The sequence below is a fragment of the Anarhichas minor genome, unplaced genomic scaffold (assembly GCF_050575085.1).
Source record: "Anarhichas minor isolate MPS153535 unplaced genomic scaffold, ASM5057508v1 ptg000014l, whole genome shotgun sequence".
In the NCBI taxonomy this organism is placed as follows: Eukaryota; Metazoa; Chordata; class Actinopteri; order Perciformes; family Anarhichadidae; genus Anarhichas; species Anarhichas minor.
In genome coordinates, this window is record NW_027466460.1 from 12,616,583 (window position 1) to 12,636,100 (window position 19,518).

The 19,518-nt window shown below is 39.7% G+C and overlaps 3 protein-coding genes across 4 annotated transcripts; all 3 read left to right on the top strand.

The window, feature by feature from the left end:
• Positions 1 to 520: 520 nt before the first annotated feature.
• Positions 521 to 5,905, top strand: LOC142950029 (cytochrome P450 3A40-like). Its single transcript, XM_076091936.1, has 13 exons — positions 521 to 1,119; positions 1,228 to 1,321; positions 1,937 to 1,989; positions 2,146 to 2,245; positions 2,328 to 2,441; positions 3,302 to 3,390; positions 3,468 to 3,616; positions 3,760 to 3,887; positions 3,975 to 4,044; positions 4,146 to 4,306; positions 4,811 to 5,037; positions 5,196 to 5,358; positions 5,620 to 5,905. Exons 1-13 carry the CDS (start codon positions 1,049 to 1,051, stop codon positions 5,707 to 5,709), a joined length of 1,509 nt encoding a protein of 502 aa, XP_075948051.1. The 5' UTR covers positions 521 to 1,048; the 3' UTR covers positions 5,710 to 5,905.
• Positions 5,906 to 6,796: 891 nt separating this feature from the next.
• LOC142949725 (cytochrome P450 3A40-like) lies at positions 6,797 to 12,538 on the top strand. The gene is made up of 13 exons (XM_076091538.1): positions 6,797 to 7,374; positions 7,483 to 7,576; positions 8,192 to 8,244; positions 8,401 to 8,500; positions 8,583 to 8,696; positions 9,547 to 9,635; positions 9,713 to 9,861; positions 10,005 to 10,132; positions 10,220 to 10,289; positions 10,393 to 10,553; positions 11,466 to 11,692; positions 11,829 to 11,991; positions 12,253 to 12,538. The coding sequence occupies exons 1-13, from the start codon at positions 7,304 to 7,306 to the stop codon at positions 12,340 to 12,342; spliced, it is 1,509 nt and encodes a 502-aa protein (XP_075947653.1). The 5' UTR covers positions 6,797 to 7,303; the 3' UTR covers positions 12,343 to 12,538.
• A 1,238-nt stretch (positions 12,539 to 13,776) lies between these two features.
• LOC142950030 (cytochrome P450 3A40-like) lies at positions 13,777 to 18,715 on the top strand. 2 transcript variants are annotated; one of them, XM_076091937.1, is made up of 13 exons: positions 13,777 to 13,931; positions 14,040 to 14,133; positions 14,749 to 14,801; positions 14,958 to 15,057; positions 15,140 to 15,253; positions 16,114 to 16,202; positions 16,244 to 16,428; positions 16,572 to 16,699; positions 16,787 to 16,856; positions 16,958 to 17,118; positions 17,623 to 17,849; positions 18,006 to 18,168; positions 18,430 to 18,715. In XM_076091937.1, exons 1-13 carry the CDS (start codon positions 13,861 to 13,863, stop codon positions 18,517 to 18,519), a joined length of 1,545 nt encoding a protein of 514 aa, XP_075948052.1. In that variant the 5' UTR covers positions 13,777 to 13,860; the 3' UTR covers positions 18,520 to 18,715. The 2 variants fall into 2 exon arrangements, with proteins under 2 accessions (XP_075948052.1, XP_075948053.1); XM_076091938.1 differs by having other exon boundaries at positions 16,280 to 16,428.
• Positions 18,716 to 19,518: the final 803 nt, after the last annotated feature.

The window sequence follows — 19,518 nt, forward strand, 5'->3', positions numbered from 1 at the left end:
CTTCTCTGATAACAAAAGCTTCACCAAAGGAAGTACTAATATGTATTGCAGGCTGACTGCACGGGCTTTCATTCAGTGTGGCTGTGGCGCAAAAAGACTGTAAACAAAAGTTTGCAGCGTATCTCCTCCCACAGCGTTGCACGCACATGCGTCAAAATACATCAAAACATGCGGCCTGATCGGGAATCGTGTGCTATGACGTCAGCGATAGCTCTCGTCATTTCCAAAGGTATGTATCTCAAACAGAGGTATCTTAAATACAGAAATGATGCAGCGCGTGCGTGTGTGTTAACTATTTGTTTCTATGAAGCAATCGCTGCTCTCAATTTCAAGACTGTCCATCACAAATACAAGATTCAATCCAAGAGTATGAATCTAAAATGCAGAAATGAGAGAAGCGATATCTCAAATGAACCTCAATGATACATCTGACTACTGGTAATATTAGCGTATTGCAACGTCTTCGGGCAGTAGCAGCCACACTGTCAAAATGTCTTGCAAAATGTTCTAGTTATATTATGCAAGTGTTTGCATATTTCTTTCCACCCTCTGTAAACTGTAGGACCGAAATCTTAAAAAAGAAAAAATGTTTTGTTCAAGTATCAGCCCAGGAAGTGAGTTCATGTTTTACAAGATATTTCAGTAATAGAGTGCATTAAGTGGCCTACTGTGATTATGTTATAATTACTGTGTGTGCCTGAAACATTAGAATCACAAGTAGCAGGAGACATACAAGAAGAATATCTATTTAACAATATATTACATATTACTTTAAGCTGCTATCATGAACTTTGCGTGAGTCCTATCTTTCTTAACACAAGCTATATAATAATTTAGGTCCCAAAATTGCAGAGTCACAGACAATTATGAATGCTGCTTGGTCTCTTTCTGTCAATGATTCACATGACACTGCCGACTTCCTATTGGTTCAACTCTCACACACCTTACTCACACGCAAGGGAAGTGCTGCAGATAAAAAGCGATGGTCAGTGATTTGAGGTGTTAGTGGAGCTTGTGCGACCATTGAAAGAAGAGAAAACCTGCAGAGATGGGCTTCTCCCTCTTTTTCTCCGCTGAGACCTGGACCCTTCTGGTGGCTCTCATCACATTGATCTTTGTGTAAGTGTTTAAGAATACTTGTAACAGGTATTTGTACCGTGTTTATTTGTCTGTGTGATAAAAATCTCTTCTCTTCTTTCTGTTTTTTTGTTTTGTTTTGTTTTACAGGTATTCCTGCTGGACATTTGGAACATTTAAGAAAATGGGCGTCCCTGGTCCCAAACCAGTCCCTTTTTTTGGCACCATCCTGGCATATAGAAAGGTTGGTAAACTTGTTTTTTTTTAGAAGTTGTACATAATAGATCTACAGGCTTAGCAAGGTACATAATGAGTAATTCAACCTAACAAAGTGGGAAAAAGTTGAGGCATAATGTTGAGCAAGACCTGTCTTTCCCGTTTTGATACTAGTGCTGTTAAAATGGAATGACCCTGTAGTTATTTATGTTTACTCAGGATAATCCACTGACCTCTCTTTAATAAGAAAATACAACAAAATATTTAGTAGAAAATAATTCCCATGGAATGAATTTCACAGGTTTAAGCTTAGGAAAGGTAGAACTACGGTAATAGCCTTTTCAGAATCCAATTTCTTTATGTATCAAAGACAAAGTATCACAATTTTGTTATTACATTTTGACAATGAATCTTCACATTTTCCCTTTTTCTATTCTGTGATCTGTCTGTGTTCAATGATATTTATTTATTTATTTAATAGAAGGATAACAGCTTTGAAGTGGAGACGTTGGGATAATTTAGTTAACATTTGACCATTAATATGCATCGTAGCGACTCCAGTCCTACATATCAACATATTTAATTAGAAAATGTTCATGCTACAAATATTTCATGATCTGTATATTATTTTTCTTGTACACAGGGAATAACAAACTTTGACACAGATTGCTTCAAGAAATATGGAAAAGTATGGGGGTAAGTCTGCATGCTGTAGTGTGTTTCTGCATATAAAGTCTCTCTGTATATAGTGGTACCTGTTTTACAAGGTCTATTGATATGTCTGCATAACAAGCTCACCTGGTGTTTCGTTATTTTTCTATTCATATTCTGTTCAATTCTTATCTTATTTAGCATTTTTGATGGCCGTCAGCCCGTGCTGTGCATCACAGATCCTGCTATGATAAAAGCTGTGCTGATAAAGGAGTGTTACTCTCTCTTCACCAACCGCAGAGTAAGCAAAATAACTTCATAACACATTCAGACACTCATGGTTGCTTGAACTCTCCTCATCAGTATGTGATTCTCTGTTAAAGAACTTCCGCCTGAACGGGCAACTGTATGACGCTGTGACCGTCGCTGAGGATGACCAGTGGAGGAGGATCCGCAGTGTCCTCTCGCCCACCTTCACCTCAGGAAGACTGAAGGAGGTACAGCCCCCTCCTGCTCTGTACCTCCTCTGCCTTTTATTGCATGTTGAACAGAATTATTTTTTCTTTTTGCGATCAAATGTTTATTAAGATTAATACATTAAATGTACAATCAAAGGCACAACTTGTTTTTGAATTTGACAACAATAACAAAGAGTACATTCTCAGAAAAAATGCAGTCAGTCAGATTGCTGAGAGATTGCTGAGAGTTTTTTTTTATTGTCTTTCATGCTTCTAGTTTGTATAAAGTCTTCTTTACCAATTTCGTATGAAGGGTTTGCAAAAAAGTCATGTTTTGTACATGGAGGACAAAACTCTGTACAACGGTTCAACCACACTGACAAGTGAAAGGGCGGAAAGTGACAAAGATCTCTCTGAGCAACAGAAGTTATGAAATGAAGAAATCATCAGTCAAATAAATTGGAAGTTTAGCATCAAATTGTCTGCAGATTTAAATAGGAACAGGTTCCTGCTTCAGTGTCAAGTGCACAATAATGCAGCCTATAACAAGCTGGAATATTAACAGGCGTGTTGCTTAAGCAAAGTCATTATTAAAACCTCAACGATAGAAATAAAAAGTTAGTTCTATTTGAATTGTATGACAGAGTATCATACTATGGACTGATAAATCGAAGTTTAAACCTCTTCAATCTAACCAGTGAGTAGACTGCAGAGGGCACAAAGCAAAACGGCTTCCAAGCTTATTTAGAGCCCAAACCTTATATATCCAATCCAAAAATATAAATATATATATCACACAACACAAAGAGAAACAGCAGCAACGCCGTGCCAGTGTATTGCACTGTGTTTTATTTACCAGTATTTCAGTAAGCCTTTTTTTCTGTCTATCTGTGTCTCAGATGTTTAGCATAATGAAGCACCACTCTGCTAACCTGACCAGCAGCATGAACAAGAAGGCAGACAAAGATGAACCCTTAGAGCTGAAAGAGTAAGGACACATAACACCAATCATTTAAACTTATTCCAGAGAATGTATGAAGTTAACTCTTCTTGTTTTCCCTTTAGGTTCTTTGGACCCTACAGTATGGATGTAGTAGCCAGCACAGCCTTCAGTGTCGACATAGACTCGCTCAACAACCCCTCGGACCCTTTTGTCACTAACATCAAGAAGATGCTGAAGTTTGACCTTTTAAGCCCTCTCTTCCTCATTGTTGGTACAGGAATCATTTTATGAAATGCAGCTATTTATAATGTTGTCCATCTAGCTGGTAATCCCAAAATATCTGTGTTGTGAATGTTTACAGTCACGGTCTGCCCTGTGTCCTTGATAAGTGTGTTGCTTTCTGCTTGATTCCAGCTTTCTTTCCCTTTATGGGTCCAATTCTTGAGAAGATGGAGTTTTCCTTTTTCCCTACGTTTGCCACAGACTTCTTTTACGCTGCGCTGAAGAAGATCAAGTCTAACCGAGAGTACAGCCAGCAAAAGGTATGACTGTCTGTGCCTGTGCATCCACATCTCTTTGCATCAGCAGATGCAAAACTACAATCACAGTTATTCTCATACTACTTTTAGAGTCGAGTGGATTTCCTTCAGTTGATGATTGACTCCCAGAAAAACAATGACCTCAGTGAACCAAATAAAGGTGACACACACACACACACACACACAGCAATGTACGGTATCTACACACACATAAAAGCACAACTAAAAGCTATTCTAAATCTATCCTTGCTATCTCCCCAGGTTTAAGCGATCATGAGATCCTTTCTCAAGCAATGATTTTCCTCTTTGCTGGCTACGAAACAACCAGCAGCTCTCTCACCTTCTTGGCCTACAATCTGGCGACGAACCCTCATGTCATGAAACGGCTGCAGGAGGAGGTCGACTCCACCTTCCCGGACAAGGTGCGTTGGGAGTGGGAAGAGGACAACATTTGAGGTTGCAGGAAGGCCTCAAAATAATCCATTTAAAGCTGCTTTCATTATTTCTTGAGTTGAGGTTATAGATTTGATATAAAATCACTATATTAAGTGCTTATTTTCAAATCCAGCAGGCACAGAGCAACATTAATTATCATCGGGGGTTGTGTTTAATCACTTTTCTTTTAGCTGTGGTTTGACTTCCACAAACGGTAAAAAATATGTGTACATTTTATTGAGCATTAAAGGTCCTGGTTGGCAATTTTTTTTTCTTTCTGGTCAAGCGTTTATGCTAAGCTAACTGGTTGCTGGCTGTAGCCTCATACCTCCAGACAGACATGATGAGACATCAGTCTTCTGATCTAAACCTATAAAGGACGGTAACAGTGTTTTTTTAACCTCAGTATCTCCATCAACCATCAATGTATTCCCTCTGGGATTCTGGTAACTCCTAACTTTGCCCAATTTAACAGAGTGTCTCTGTGTTAGGGTCCCGTTGAGTACCAGGCTCTCATGCAGATGGAGTATCTAGACGGCGTCATCAACGAGTCTCTCCGATTGTACCCCATTGCCTCACGTCTGGAGCGTGTGGCCAAGGCGACTGTGGAGATAAATGGTCTTGTGATTCCAAAAGATATGGTTGTCATGGTACCAACATGGCCGCTGCACCGGGATGCTAGTCTGTGGCCCGAGCCCGAGGAGTTCAAACCTGAGAGGTATAGAAAGGATTCATATGATTAGGTTTACCAAAAGTGCAGCAGTAAGGACCTGAACGCTGCAGGCAATTTCTTCATTGCTGTTATTGTTACATGGTGCGTGTGTGTGTGTGTGTGTGTGTGTGTGTGTGTGTATGTGTGCGTGCGTGCATCCTCAGGTTCAGCAAGGAAAACAAGGAGACTATTGATCCCTACACGTACATGCCTTTTGGGGCAGGACCAAGGAACTGCATCGGGATGCGATTTGCTCTGGTGATGATGAAACTAGCAATGGTGGAGATCCTGCAGAGGTTCAGCTTCTCTGTGTGTAAGGAGACTGAGGTGAGACCACACTGATTGTTATTGCTTTTGGTGAATGAATAATCATCTTTTATGGCGTATGTGTATTGCTGTCCAAATTTTATTTGTTGCTAGTTTTATTGAGATATTGAGGCTTATATAATGCCAAAGATAGACAATCAGGGTGTTGCAAAGGCCTTGAAGCCTTTTTTACCCTTTGTGATACTGCCAGCTGTTTGTATGTTTCATACATTGTTGACTTTGTTCACAACTCTTTTCTCTTCACATGTAATTTCCTGTCAGATCCCCTTTGAGATGGACATCCAGGGCCTGCTGATGCCAAAACGACCAATCAAACTTAAGCTGGTGTCACGTTCTGAATCCTCAAACTAAAAAGAATGAACGAGATACAGGATTATGAACATTTCCATTTTTGTAATGGTAGCCTAATAGTACAGTTGTGTGTGCATCTGTATCAGTTAGTTCTCTTTTTTGTTCCCATTAAAGCTTGCACCAATGTTCATCCTAAACTAAGTGACAAATGGATAATTTGTCACGCCTGTGTTAATAAAGGATAGTTTGGGTCTTCCTCATGGGCACTGTCATTCTTATATGTGATTTGATCACTGGAACAGCAACATGCAACTTACCGGGGCTACAAATGATCAACATTTGGCTGTACAACAGAGGCTTGAAAATATAAAATACAACATATAAAAATACGAGGGAAATGTCTTTCCCTGTAAGTCACACGTGGTCATAAGAGATGAGGTCAGGTGACAAAAAACATCTTGCAATACACCGTAACACAACAGCACCACCCACTGTTGTCTCGTTGCCTAATCATGCAGTTAAATCAACACTTCTCTGATAACAAAAGCTTCACCAAAGGAAGTACTAATATGTATTGCAGGCTGACTGCACGGGCTTTCATTCAGTGTGGCTGTGGCGCAAAAAGACTGTAAAGCCTTGTGCGCAGCACACTGACTATAATCCTGCGGGGTTAATCATAATCACAATCTTCTAATTCTGCATCTTCCATACAAAAGTTTGCAGCGTATCTCCTCCCACAGCGTTGCACGCACATGCGTCAAAATACATCAAAACATGCGGCCTGATCGGGAATCGTGTGCTATGACGTCAGCGATAGCTCTCGTCATTTCCAAAGGTATGTATCTCAAACAGAGGTATCTTAAATACAGAAATGATGCAGCGCGTGCGTGTGTGTTAACTATTTGTTTCTATGAAGCAATCGCTGCTCTCAATTTCAAGACTGTCCATCACAAATACAAGATTCAATCCAAGAGTATGAATCTAAAATGCAGAAATGAGAGAAGCGATATCTCAAATGAACCTCAATGATACATCTGACTACTGGTAATATTAGCGTATTGCAACGTCTTCGGGCAGTAGCAGCCACACTGTCAAAATGTCTTGCAAAATGTTCTAGTTATATTATGCAAGTGTTTGCATATTTCTTTCCACCCTCTGTAAACTGTAGGACCGAAATCTTAAAAAAGAAAAAATGTTTTGTTCAAGTATCAGCCCAGGAAGTGAGTTCATGTTTTACAAGATATTTCAGTAATAGAGTGCATTAAGTGGCCTACTGTGATTATGTTATAATTACTGTGTGTGCCTGAAACATTAGAATCACAAGTAGCAGGAGACATACAAGAAGAATATCTATTTAACAATATATTACATATTACTTTAAGCTGCTATCATGAACTTTGCGTGAGTCCTATCTTTCTTAACACAAGCTATATAATAATTTAGGTCCCAAAATTGCAGAGTCACAGACAATTATGAATGCTGCTTGGTCTCTTTCTGTCAATGATTCACATGACACTGCCGACTTCCTATTGGTTCAACTCTCACACACCTTACTCACACGCAAGGGAAGTGCTGCAGATAAAAAGCGATGGTCAGTGATTTGAGGTGTTAGTGGAGCTTGTGCGACCATTGAAAGAAGAGAAAACCTGCAGAGATGGGCTTCTCCCTCTTTTTCTCCGCTGAGACCTGGACCCTTCTGGTGGCTCTCATCACATTGATCTTTGTGTAAGTGTTTAAGAATACTTGTAACAGGTATTTGTACCGTGTTTATTTGTCTGTGTGATAAAAATCTCTTCTCTTCTTTCTGTTTTTTTGTTTTGTTTTGTTTTACAGGTATTCCTGCTGGACATTTGGAACATTTAAGAAAATGGGCGTCCCTGGTCCCAAACCAGTCCCTTTTTTTGGCACCATCCTGGCATATAGAAAGGTTGGTAAACTTGTTTTTTTTTAGAAGTTGTACATAATAGATCTACAGGCTTAGCAAGGTACATAATGAGTAATTCAACCTAACAAAGTGGGAAAAAGTTGAGGCATAATGTTGAGCAAGACCTGTCTTTCCCGTTTTGATACTAGTGCTGTTAAAATGGAATGACCCTGTAGTTATTTATGTTTACTCAGGATAATCCACTGACCTCTCTTTAATAAGAAAATACAACAAAATATTTAGTAGAAAATAATTCCCATGGAATGAATTTCACAGGTTTAAGCTTAGGAAAGGTAGAACTACGGTAATAGCCTTTTCAGAATCCAATTTCTTTATGTATCAAAGACAAAGTATCACAATTTTGTTATTACATTTTGACAATGAATCTTCACATTTTCCCTTTTTCTATTCTGTGATCTGTCTGTGTTCAATGATATTTATTTATTTATTTAATAGAAGGATAACAGCTTTGAAGTGGAGACGTTGGGATAATTTAGTTAACATTTGACCATTAATATGCATCGTAGCGACTCCAGTCCTACATATCAACATATTTAATTAGAAAATGTTCATGCTACAAATATTTCATGATCTGTATATTATTTTTCTTGTACACAGGGAATAACAAACTTTGACACAGATTGCTTCAAGAAATATGGAAAAGTATGGGGGTAAGTCTGCATGCTGTAGTGTGTTTCTGCATATAAAGTCTCTCTGTATATAGTGGTACCTGTTTTACAAGGTCTATTGATATGTCTGCATAACAAGCTCACCTGGTGTTTCGTTATTTTTCTATTCATATTCTGTTCAATTCTTATCTTATTTAGCATTTTTGATGGCCGTCAGCCCGTGCTGTGCATCACAGATCCTGCTATGATAAAAGCTGTGCTGATAAAGGAGTGTTACTCTCTCTTCACCAACCGCAGAGTAAGCAAAATAACTTCATAACACATTCAGACACTCGTGGTTGCTTGAACTCTCCTCATCAGTATGTGATTCTCTGTTACAGAACTTCCACCTGAACGGGCAACTGTATGACGCTGTGTCCGTCTCTGAGGATGACCAGTGGAGGAGGATTCGCAGCGTCCTCTCGCCCACCTTCACCTCAGGAAGACTGAAGGAGGTACAGCCCCCTCCTGCTCTGTACCTCCTCTGCCTTTTATTGCATGTTGAACATCATTTTTTTTCTTTTTGCGATCAAATGTTTATTAAGATTAATACACAAAATGTACAATCAAAGGCACAACTTGTTTTTAATTTGACAACAATAACAAAGAGTACATGCTTAGAAAAAATGCAGTCAGTCAGATTGCTGAGAGGTTGTTTTATTGTCGTTCATGCTTCTAGTTTGTAGAAAGTCTTCTTTACCAATTTCGTATGAAGGGTTTGCAAAAAAGTCATGTTTTGTACATGGAGGACAAAACTCTGTACAACGGTTCAACCACACTGACAAGTGAAAGGGCGGAAAGTGACAAAGATCTCTCTGAGCAACAGAAGTTATGAAATGAAGAAATCATCAGTCAAATAAATTGGAAGTTTAGCATCAAATTGTCTGCAGGTTTAAATAGGAACAGGTTCCTGCTTCAGTGTCAAGTGCACAATAATGCAGCCTATAACAAGCTGGAATATTAACAGGCGTGTTGCTTAAGCAAATACATTATTAAAACCTCAACGATAGAAATAAAAAGTTATAAAGTTATATTTGAATTGTATGACAGAGTATCATACTATGGACTGATAAATCGAAGTTTAAACCTCTTCAATCTAACCAGTGAGTAGACTGCAGAGGGCACAAAGCAAAACGGCTTCCAAGTTTATTTAGAGCCCAAACCTTATATATCCAATCCAAATATATAAATATATATATATCACACAACACAAAGAGAAACAGCAGCAACGCCGTGCCAGTGTATTGCACTGTTTTATTTACCAGTATTTCAGTAAGCCTTTTTTTCTGTCTATCTGTGTCTCAGATGTTTAGCATAATGAAGCACCACTCTGCTAACCTGACCAGCAGCATGAAAAAGAAGGCAGACAAAGATGAACCCTTAGAGCTGAAAGAGTAAGGACACATAACACCAATCATTTAAACTTATTCCAGAGAATGTATGAAGTTAACTCTTCTTGTTTTCCCTTTAGGTTCTTTGGACCCTACAGTATGGATGTAGTAGCCAGCACAGCCTTCAGTGTCGACATAGACTCGCTCAACAACCCCTCGGACCCTTTTGTCACTAACATCAAGAAGATGCTGAAGTTTGACCTTTTAAGCCCTCTCTTCCTCATTGTTGGTACAGGAATCATTTTATAAAATGCAGCTATTTATAATGTTGTCCATCTAGCTGGTAATCCCAAAATATCTGTGTTGTGAATGTTTACAGTCACGGTCTGCCCTGTGTCCTTGATAAGTGTGTTGCTTTCTGCTTGATTCCAGCTTTCTTTCCCTTTATGGGTCCAATTCTTGAGAAGATGGAGTTTTCCTTTTTCCCTTCGTCTGTCACAGACTTCTTTTACGCTGCGCTGAAGAAGATCAAGTCTAACCGAGAGTACAGCCAGCAAAAGGTATGACTGTCTGTGCCTGTGCATCCACATCTCTTTGCATCAGCAGATGCAAAACTACAATCACAGTTATTCTCATACTACTTTTAGAGTCGAGTGGATTTCCTTCAGTTGATGATTGACTCCCAGAAAAACAATGACCTCAGTGAACCAAATAAAGGTGACACACACACACACACACACACACAGCAATGTACGGTATCTACACACACATAAAAGCACAACTAAAAGCTATTCTAAATCTATCCTTGCTATCTCCCCAGGTTTAAGCGATCATGAGATCCTTTCTCAAGCAATGATTTTCCTCTTTGCTGGCTACGAAACAACCAGCAGCTCTCTCACCTTCTTGGCCTACAATCTGGCAACGAACCCTCATGTCATGAAACGGCTGCAGGAGGAGGTCGACTCCACCTTCCCGGACAAGGTGCGTTGGGAGTGGGAAGAGGACAACATTTGAGGTTGCAGGAAGGCCTCAAAATAATCCATTTAAAGCTGCTTTCATTATTTCTTGAGTTGAGGTTATAGATTTGATATAAAATCACTATATTAAGTGCTTATTTTCAAATCCAGCAGGCACAGAGCAACATTAATTATCATCGGGGGTTGTGTTTAATCACTTTTCTTTTAGCTGTGGTTTGACTTCCACAAATTCTTGAGAGAAGTATCCGGGTCATTAGCGATTAGTTGTGTGACGCTGACATTACGCTTCCTTGTGCTGCAAAGGAGTGAACGTGTAGTTGGATACGTTTGCGTGACTCTCAGCCTAGAATCACAGCGATGTTTATTTGTATCTCCAGAGAAGCATAATTCTTAAGGATTATGTGATAATTCTCTGGGTGTGTTATAACGACTGGCCCCTTTCACATTACACTTAGTCATATTATTTATCATTAATATTTTGACATTTCTTGCAGAGAGGGTTCATACCACTCTCATATATTTACAGAAAATGTAAGGCTACAGCCGGCAGCCGGTTAGCTTAGAAACGGGAAAACCGCAAGCCCCTGTAAAATCACAACTTAACGTTTCTTACTGTTGATTAAACAAACAAGGTAAAAAATATGTGTACCGGTACATTTTATTGAGCATTAGAGGTCCTGGTAGGCACATTTTTTTTTCTTTCTGGTCAAGCGTTTATGCTAAGCTAACTGGTTGCTGGCTGTAGCCTCAAACCTCCAGACAGACATGATGAGACATCAGTCTTCTGATCTAAACCTATAAAGGACGGTAACAGTGTTTTTTTAACCTCAGTACCTCCATCAACCATCAATGTATTCCCTCTGGGATTCTGGTAACTCCTAACTTTGCCCAATTTAACAGAGTGTCTCTGTGTTAGGGTCCCGTTGAGTACCAGGCTCTCATGCAGATGGAGTATCTAGACAGCGTCATCAACGAGTCTCTCCGATTGTACCCCATTGCCCCACGTCTGGAGCGTGTGGCCAAGGCGACTGTGGAGATAAATGGTCTTGTGATTCCAAAAGATATGGTTGTCATGGTACCAACATGGCCGCTGCACCGGGATGCTAGTCTGTGGCCCGAGCCCGAGGAGTTCAAACCTGAGAGGTATAGAAAGGATTCATATGATTAGGTTTACCAAAAGTGCAGCAGTAAGGACCTGAACGCTGCAGGCAATTTCTTCATTTCTGTTATTGTTACTGTGTGTGTGTATGTGTGTGTGTACGTGTGCGTGCATCCTCAGGTTCAGCAAGGAAAACAAGGAGACTATTGATCCCTACACGTACATGCCTTTTGGGGCAGGACCAAGGAACTGCATCGGGATGCGATTTGCTCTGGTGATGATGAAACTAGCAATGGTGGAGATCCTGCAGAGGTTCAGCTTCTCTGTGTGTAAGGAGACTGAGGTGAGACCACACTGATTGTTGTTGCTTTTGGTGAATGAATAATCATCTTTTATGGCGTATGTGTATTGCTGTCCAAATTGTATTTGTTGCTAGTTTTATTGAGATATTGAGGCTTATATAATGCCAAAGATAGCCAATCAGGGTGTTGCAAAGGCCTTGAAGCCTTTTTTACCCTTTGTGATACTGCCAGCTGTTTGTATGTTTCATACATTGTTGACTTTGTTCACAACTCTTTTCTCTTCACATGTAATTTCCTGTCAGATCCCCTTTGAGATGGACATCCAGGGCCTGCTGATGCCAAAACGACCAATCAAACTTAAGCTGGTGTTACGTTCTGAATCCTCAAACTAAAAAGAATGAACGAGATACAGGATTATGAACATTTCCATTTTTGTAATGGTAGCCTAATAGTACAGTTGTGTGTGCATCTGTATCAGTTAGTTCTCTTTTTTGTTCCCATTAAAGCTTGCACCAATGTTCATCCTAAACTAAGTGACAAATGGATAATTTGTCACGCCTGTGTTAATAAAGGATAGTTTGGGTCTTCCTCATGGGCACTGTCATTCTTATATGTGATTTGATCACTGGAACAGCAACATGCAACTTACCGGGGCTACAAATGATCAACATTTGGCTGTACAACAGAGGCTTGAAAATATAAAATACAACATATAAAAATACGAGGGAAATGTCTTTCCCTGTAAGTCACACGTGGTCATAAGAGATGAGGTCAGGTGACAAAAAACATCTTGCAATACACCGTAACACAACAGCACCACCCACTGTTGTCTCGTTGCCTAATCATGCAGTTAAATCAACACTTCTCTGATAACAAAAGCTTCACCAAAGGAAGTACTAATATGTATTGCAGGCTGACTGCACGGGCTTTCATTCAGTGTGGCTGTGGCGCAAAAAGACTGTAAACAAAAGTTTGCAGCGTATCTCCTCCCACAGCGTTGCACGCACATGCGTCAAAATACATCAAAACATGCGGCCTGATCGGGAATCGTGTGCTATGACGTCAGCGATAGCTCTCGTCATTTCCAAAGGTATGTATCTAAAAACAGAGGTATCTTAAATACAGAAATGATGCAGCGCGTGCGTGTGTGTCAACTATTTGTTTCTATGAAGCAATCGCTGCTCTCAATTTCAAGACTGTCCATCACAAATACAAGATTCAATCCAAGAGTATGAATCTAAAATGCAGAAATGAGAGAAGCGATATCTCAAATGAACCTCAATGATACATCTGACTACTGGTAATATTAGCGTATTGCAACGTCTTCGGGCAGTAGCAGCCACACTGTCAAAATGTCTTGCAAAATGTTCTAGTTATATTATGCAAGTGTTTGCATATTTCTTTCCACCCTCTGTAAACTGTAGGACCGAAATCTTAAAAAAGAAAAAATGTTTTGTTCAAGTATCAGCCCAGGAAGTGAGTTCATGTTTTACAAGATATTTCAGTAATAGAGTGCATTAAGTGGCCTACTGTGATTATGTTATAATTACTGTGTGTGCCTGAAACATTAGAATCACAAGTAGCAGGAGACATACAAGAAGAATATCTATTTAACAATATATTACATATTACTTTAAGCTGCTATCATGAACTTTGCGTGAGTCCTATCTTTCTTAACACAAGCTATATAATAATTTAGGTCCCAAAATTGCAGAGTCACAGACAATTATGAATGCTGCTTGGTCTCTTTCTGTCAATGATTCACATGACACTGCCAACTTCCTATTGGTTCAACTCTCACACACCTTACTCACACGCAAGGGAAGTGCTGCAGATAAAAAGCGATGGTCAGTGATTTGAGGTGTTAGTGGAGCTTGTGCGACCATTGAAAGAAGAGAAAACCTGCAGAGATGGGCTTCTCCCTCTTTTTCTCCGCTGAGACCTGGACCCTTCTGGTGGCTCTCATCACATTGATCTTTGTGTAAGTGTTTAAGAATACTTGTAACAGGTATTTGTACCGTGTTTATTTGTCTGTGTGATAAAAATCTCTTCTCTTCTTTCTGTTTTTTTGTTTTGTTTTGTTTTACAGGTATTCCTGCTGGACATTTGGAACATTTAAGAAAATGGGCGTCCCTGGTCCCAAACCAGTCCCTTTTTTTGGCACCATCCTGGCATATAGAAAGGTTGGTAAACTTGTTTTTTTTTAGAAGTTGTACATAATAGATCTACAGGCTTAGCAAGGTACATAATGAGTAATTCAACCTAACAAAGTGGGAAAAAGTTGAGGCATAATGTTGAGCAAGACCTGTCTTTCCCGTTTTGATACTAGTGCTGTTAAAATGGAATGACCCTGTAGTTATTTATGTTTACTCAGGATAATCCACTGACCTCTCTTTAATAAGAAAATACAACAAAATATTTAGTAGAAAATAATTCCCATGGAATGAATTTCACAGGTTTAAGCTTAGGAAAGGTAGAACTACGGTAATAGCCTTTTCAGAATCCAATTTCTTTATGTATCAAAGACAAAGTATCACAATTTTGTTATTACATTTTGACAATGAATCTTCACATTTTCCCTTTTTCTATTCTGTGATCTGTCTGTGTTCAATGATATTTATTTATTTATTTAATAGAAGGATAACAGCTTTGAAGTGGAGACGTTGGGATAATTTAGTTAACATTTGACCATTAATATGCATCGTAGCGACTCCAGTCCTACATATCAACATATTTAATTAGAAAATGTTCATGCTACAAATATTTCATGATCTGTATATTATTTTTCTTGTACACAGGGAATAACAAACTTTGACACAGATTGCTTCAAGAAATATGGAAAAGTATGGGGGTAAGTCTGCATGCTGTAGTGTGTTTCTGCATATAAAGTCTCTCTGTATATAGTGGTACCTGTTTTACAAGGTCTATTGATATGTCTGCATAACAAGCTCACCTGGTGTTTCGTTATTTTTCTATTCATATTCTGTTCAATTCTTATCTTATTTAGCATTTTTGATGGCCGTCAGCCCGTGCTGTGCATCACAGATCCTGCTATGATAAAAGCGGTGCTGATAAAGGAGTGTTACTCTCTCTTCACCAACCGCAGAGTAAGCAAAATAACTTCATAACACATTCAGACACTCATGGTTGCTTGAACTCTCCTCATCAGTATGTGATTCTCTGTTAAAGAACTTCCGCCTGAACGGGCAACTGTATGACGCTGTGACCGTCGCTGAGGATGACCAGTGGAGGAGGATCCGCAGTGTCCTCTCGCCCACCTTCACCTCAGGAAGACTGAAGGAGGTACAGCCCCCTCCTGCTCTGTACCTCCTCTGCCTTTTATTGCATGTTGAACAGAATTATTTTTTCTTTTTGCGATCAAATGTTTATTAAGATTAATACATTAAATGTACAATCAAAGGCACAACTTGTTTTTGAATTTGACAACAATAACAAAGAGTACATTCTCAGAAAAAATGCAGTCAGTCAGATTGCTGAGAGATTGCTGAGAGTTTTTTTTTATTGTCTTTCATGCTTCTAGTTTGTATAAAGTCTTCTTTACCAATTTCGTATGAAGGGTTTGCAAAAAAGTCATGTTTTGTACATGGAGGACAAAACTCTGTACAACGGTTCAACCACACTGACAAGTGAAAGGGCGGAAAGTGACAAAGATCTCTCTGAGCAACAGAAGTTATGAAATGAAGAAATCATCAGTCAAATAAATTGGAAGTTTAGCATCAAATTGTCTGCAGATTTAAATAGGAACAGGTTCCTGCTTCAGTGTCAAGTGCACAATAATGCAGCCTATAACAAGCTGGAATATTAACAGGCGTGTTGCTTAAGCAAAGTCATTATTAAAACCTCAACGATAGAAATAAAAAGTTAGTTCTATTTGAATTGTATGACAGAGTATCATACTATGGACTGATAAATCGAAGTTTAAACCTCTTCAATCTAACCAGTGAGTAGACTGCAGAGGGCACAAAGCAAAACGGCTTCCAAGCTTATTTAGAGCCCAAACCTTATATATCCAATCCAAAAATATAAATATATATATCACACAACACAAAGAGAAACAGCAGCAACGCCGTGCCAGTGTATTGCACTGTGTTTTATTTACCAGTATTTCAGTAAGCCTTTTTTTCTGTCTATCTGTGTCTCAGATGTTTAGCATAATGAAGCACCACTCTGCTAACCTGACCAGCAGCATGAAAAAGAAGGCAGACAAAGATGAACCCTTAGAGCTGAAAGAGTAAGGACACATAACACCAATCATTTAAACTTATTCCAGAGAATGTATGAAGTTAACTCTTCTTGTTTTCCCTTTAGGTTCTTTGGACCCTACAGTATGGATGTAGTAGCCAGCACAGCCTTCAGTGTCGACATAGACTCGCTCAACAACCCCTCGGACCCTTTTGTCACTAACATCAAGAAGATGCTGAAGTTTGACCTTTTAAGCCCTCTCTTCCTCATTGTTGGTACAGGAATCATTTTATGAAATGCAGCTATTTATAATGTTGTCCATCTAGCTGGTAATCCCAAAATATCTGTGTTGTGAATGTTTACAGTCACGGTCTGCCCTGTGTCCTTGATAAGTGTGTTGCTTTCTGCTTGATTCCAGCTTTCTTTCCCTTTATGGGTCCAATTCTTGAGAAGATGGAGTTTTCCTTTTTCCCTACGTTTGCCACAGACTTCTTTTACGCTGCGCTGAAGAAGATCAAGTCTAACCGAGAGTACAGCCAGCAAAAGGTATGACTGTCTGTGCCTGTGCATCCACATCTCTTTGCATCAGCAGATGCAAAACTACAATCACAGTTATTCTCATACTACTTTTAGAGTCGAGTGGATTTCCTTCAGTTGATGATTGACTCCCAGAAAAACAATGACCTCAGTGAACCAAATAAAGGTGACACACACACACACACACACACAGCAATGTACGGTATCTACACACACATAAAAGCACAACTAAAAGCTATTCTAAATCTATCCTTGCTATCTCCCCAGGTTTAAGCGATCATGAGATCCTTTCTCAAGCAATGATTTTCCTCTTTGCTGGCTACGAAACAACCAGCAGCTCTCTCACCTTCTTGGCCTACAATCTGGCGACGAACCCTCATGTCATGAAACGGCTGCAGGAGGAGGTCGACTCCACCTTCCCGGACAAGGTGCGTTGGGAGTGGGAAGAGGACAACATTTGAGGTTGCAGGAAGGCCTCAAAATAATCCATTTAAAGCTGCTTTCATTATTTCTTGAGTTGAGGTTATAGATTTGATATAAAATCACTATATTAAGTGCTTATTTTCAAATCCAGCAGGCACAGAGCAACATTAATTATCATCGGGGGTTGTGTTTAATCACTTTTCTTTTAGCTGTGGTTTGACTTCCACAAACGGTAAAAAATATGTGTACATTTTATTGAGCATTAAAGGTCCTGGTTGGCAATTTTTTTTTCTTTCTGGTCAAGCGTTTATGCTAAGCTAACTGGTTGCTGGCTGTAGCCTCATACCTCCAGACAGACATGATGAGACATCAGTCTTCTGATCTAAACCTATAAAGGACGGTAACAGTGTTTTTTTAACCTCAGTATCTCCATCAACCATCAATGTATTCCCTCTGGGATTCTGGTAACTCCTAACTTTGCCCAATTTAACAGAGTGTCTCTGTGTTAGGGTCCCGTTGAGTACCAGGCTCTCATGCAGATGGAGTATCTAGACGGCGTCATCAACGAGTCTCTCCGATTGTACCCCATTGCCTCACGTCTGGAGCGTGTGGCCAAGGCGACTGTGGAGATAAATGGTCTTGTGATTCCAAAAGATATGGTTGTCATGGTACCAACATGGCCGCTGCACCGGGATGCTAGTCTGTGGCCCGAGCCCGAGGAGTTCAAACCTGAGAGGTATAGAAAGGATTCATATGATTAGGTTTACCAAAAGTGCAGCAGTAAGGACCTGAACGCTGCAGGCAATTTCTTCATTGCTGTTATTGTTACATGGTGCGTGTGTGTGTGTGTGTGTGTGTGTGTGTGTGTATGTGTGCGTGCGTGCATCCTCAGGTTCAGCAAGGAAAACAAGGAGACTATTGATCCCTACACGTACATGCCTTTTGGGGCAGGACCAAGGAACTGCATCGGGATGCGATTTGCTCTGGTGATGATGAAACTAGCAATGGTGGAGATCCTGCAGAGGTTCAGCTTCTCTGTGTGTAAGGAGACTGAGGTGAGACCACACTGATTGTTATTGCTTTTGGTGAATGAATAATCATCTTTTATGGCGTATGTGTATTGCTGTCCAAATTTTATTTGTTGCTAGTTTTATTGAGATATTGAGGCTTATATAATGCCAAAGATAGACAATCAGGGTGTTGCAAAGGCCTTGAAGCCTTTTTTACCCTTTGTGATACTGCCAGCTGTTTGTATGTTTCATACATTGTTGACTTTGTTCACAACTCTTTTCTCTTCACATGTAATTTCCTGTCAGATCCCCTTTGAGATGGACATCCAGGGCCTGCTGATGCCAAAACGACCAATCAAACTTAAGCTGGTGTCACGTTCTGAATCCTCAAACTAAAAAGAATGAACGAGATACAGGATTATGAACATTTCCATTTTTGTAATGGTAGCCTAATAGTACAGTTGTGTGTGCATCTGTATCAGTTAGTTCTCTTTTTTGTTCCCATTAAAGCTTGCACCAATGTTCATCCTAAACTAAGTGACAAATGGATAATTTGTCACGCCTGTGTTAATAAAGGATAGTTTGGGTCTTCCTCATGGGCACTGTCATTCTTATATGTGATTTGATCACTGGAACAGCAACATGCAACTTACCGGGGCTACAAATGATCAACATTTGGCTGTACAACAGAGGCTTGAAAATATAAAATACAACATATAAAAATACGAGGGAAATGTCTTTCCCTGTAAGTCACACGTGGTCATAAGAGATGAGGTCAGGTGACAAAAAACATCTTGCAATACACCGTAACACAACAGCACCACCCACTGTTGTCTCGTTGCCTAATCATGCAGTTAAATCAACACTTCTCTGATAACAAAAGCTTCACCAAAGGAAGTACTAATATGTATTGCAGGCTGACTGCACGGGCTTTCATTCAGTGTGGCTGTGGCGCAAAAAGACTGTAAAGCCTTGTGCGCAGCACACTGACTATAATCCTGCGGGGTTAATCATAATCACAATCTTCTAATTCTGCATCTTCCATACAAAAGTTTGCAGCGTATCTCCTCCCACAGCGTTGCACGCACATGCGTCAAAATACATCAAAACATGCGGCCTGATCGGGAATCGTGTGCTATGACGTCAGCGATAGCTCTCGTCATTTCCAAAGGTATGTATCTCAAACAGAGGTATCTTAAATACAGAAATGATGCAGCGCGTGCGTGTGTGTTAACTATTTGTTTCTATGAAGCAATCGCTGCTCTCAATTTCAAGACTGTCCATCACAAATACAAGATTCAATCCAAGAGTATGAATCTAAAATGCAGAAATGAGAGAAGCGATATCTCAAATGAACCTCAATGATACATCTGACTACTGGTAATATTAGCGTAT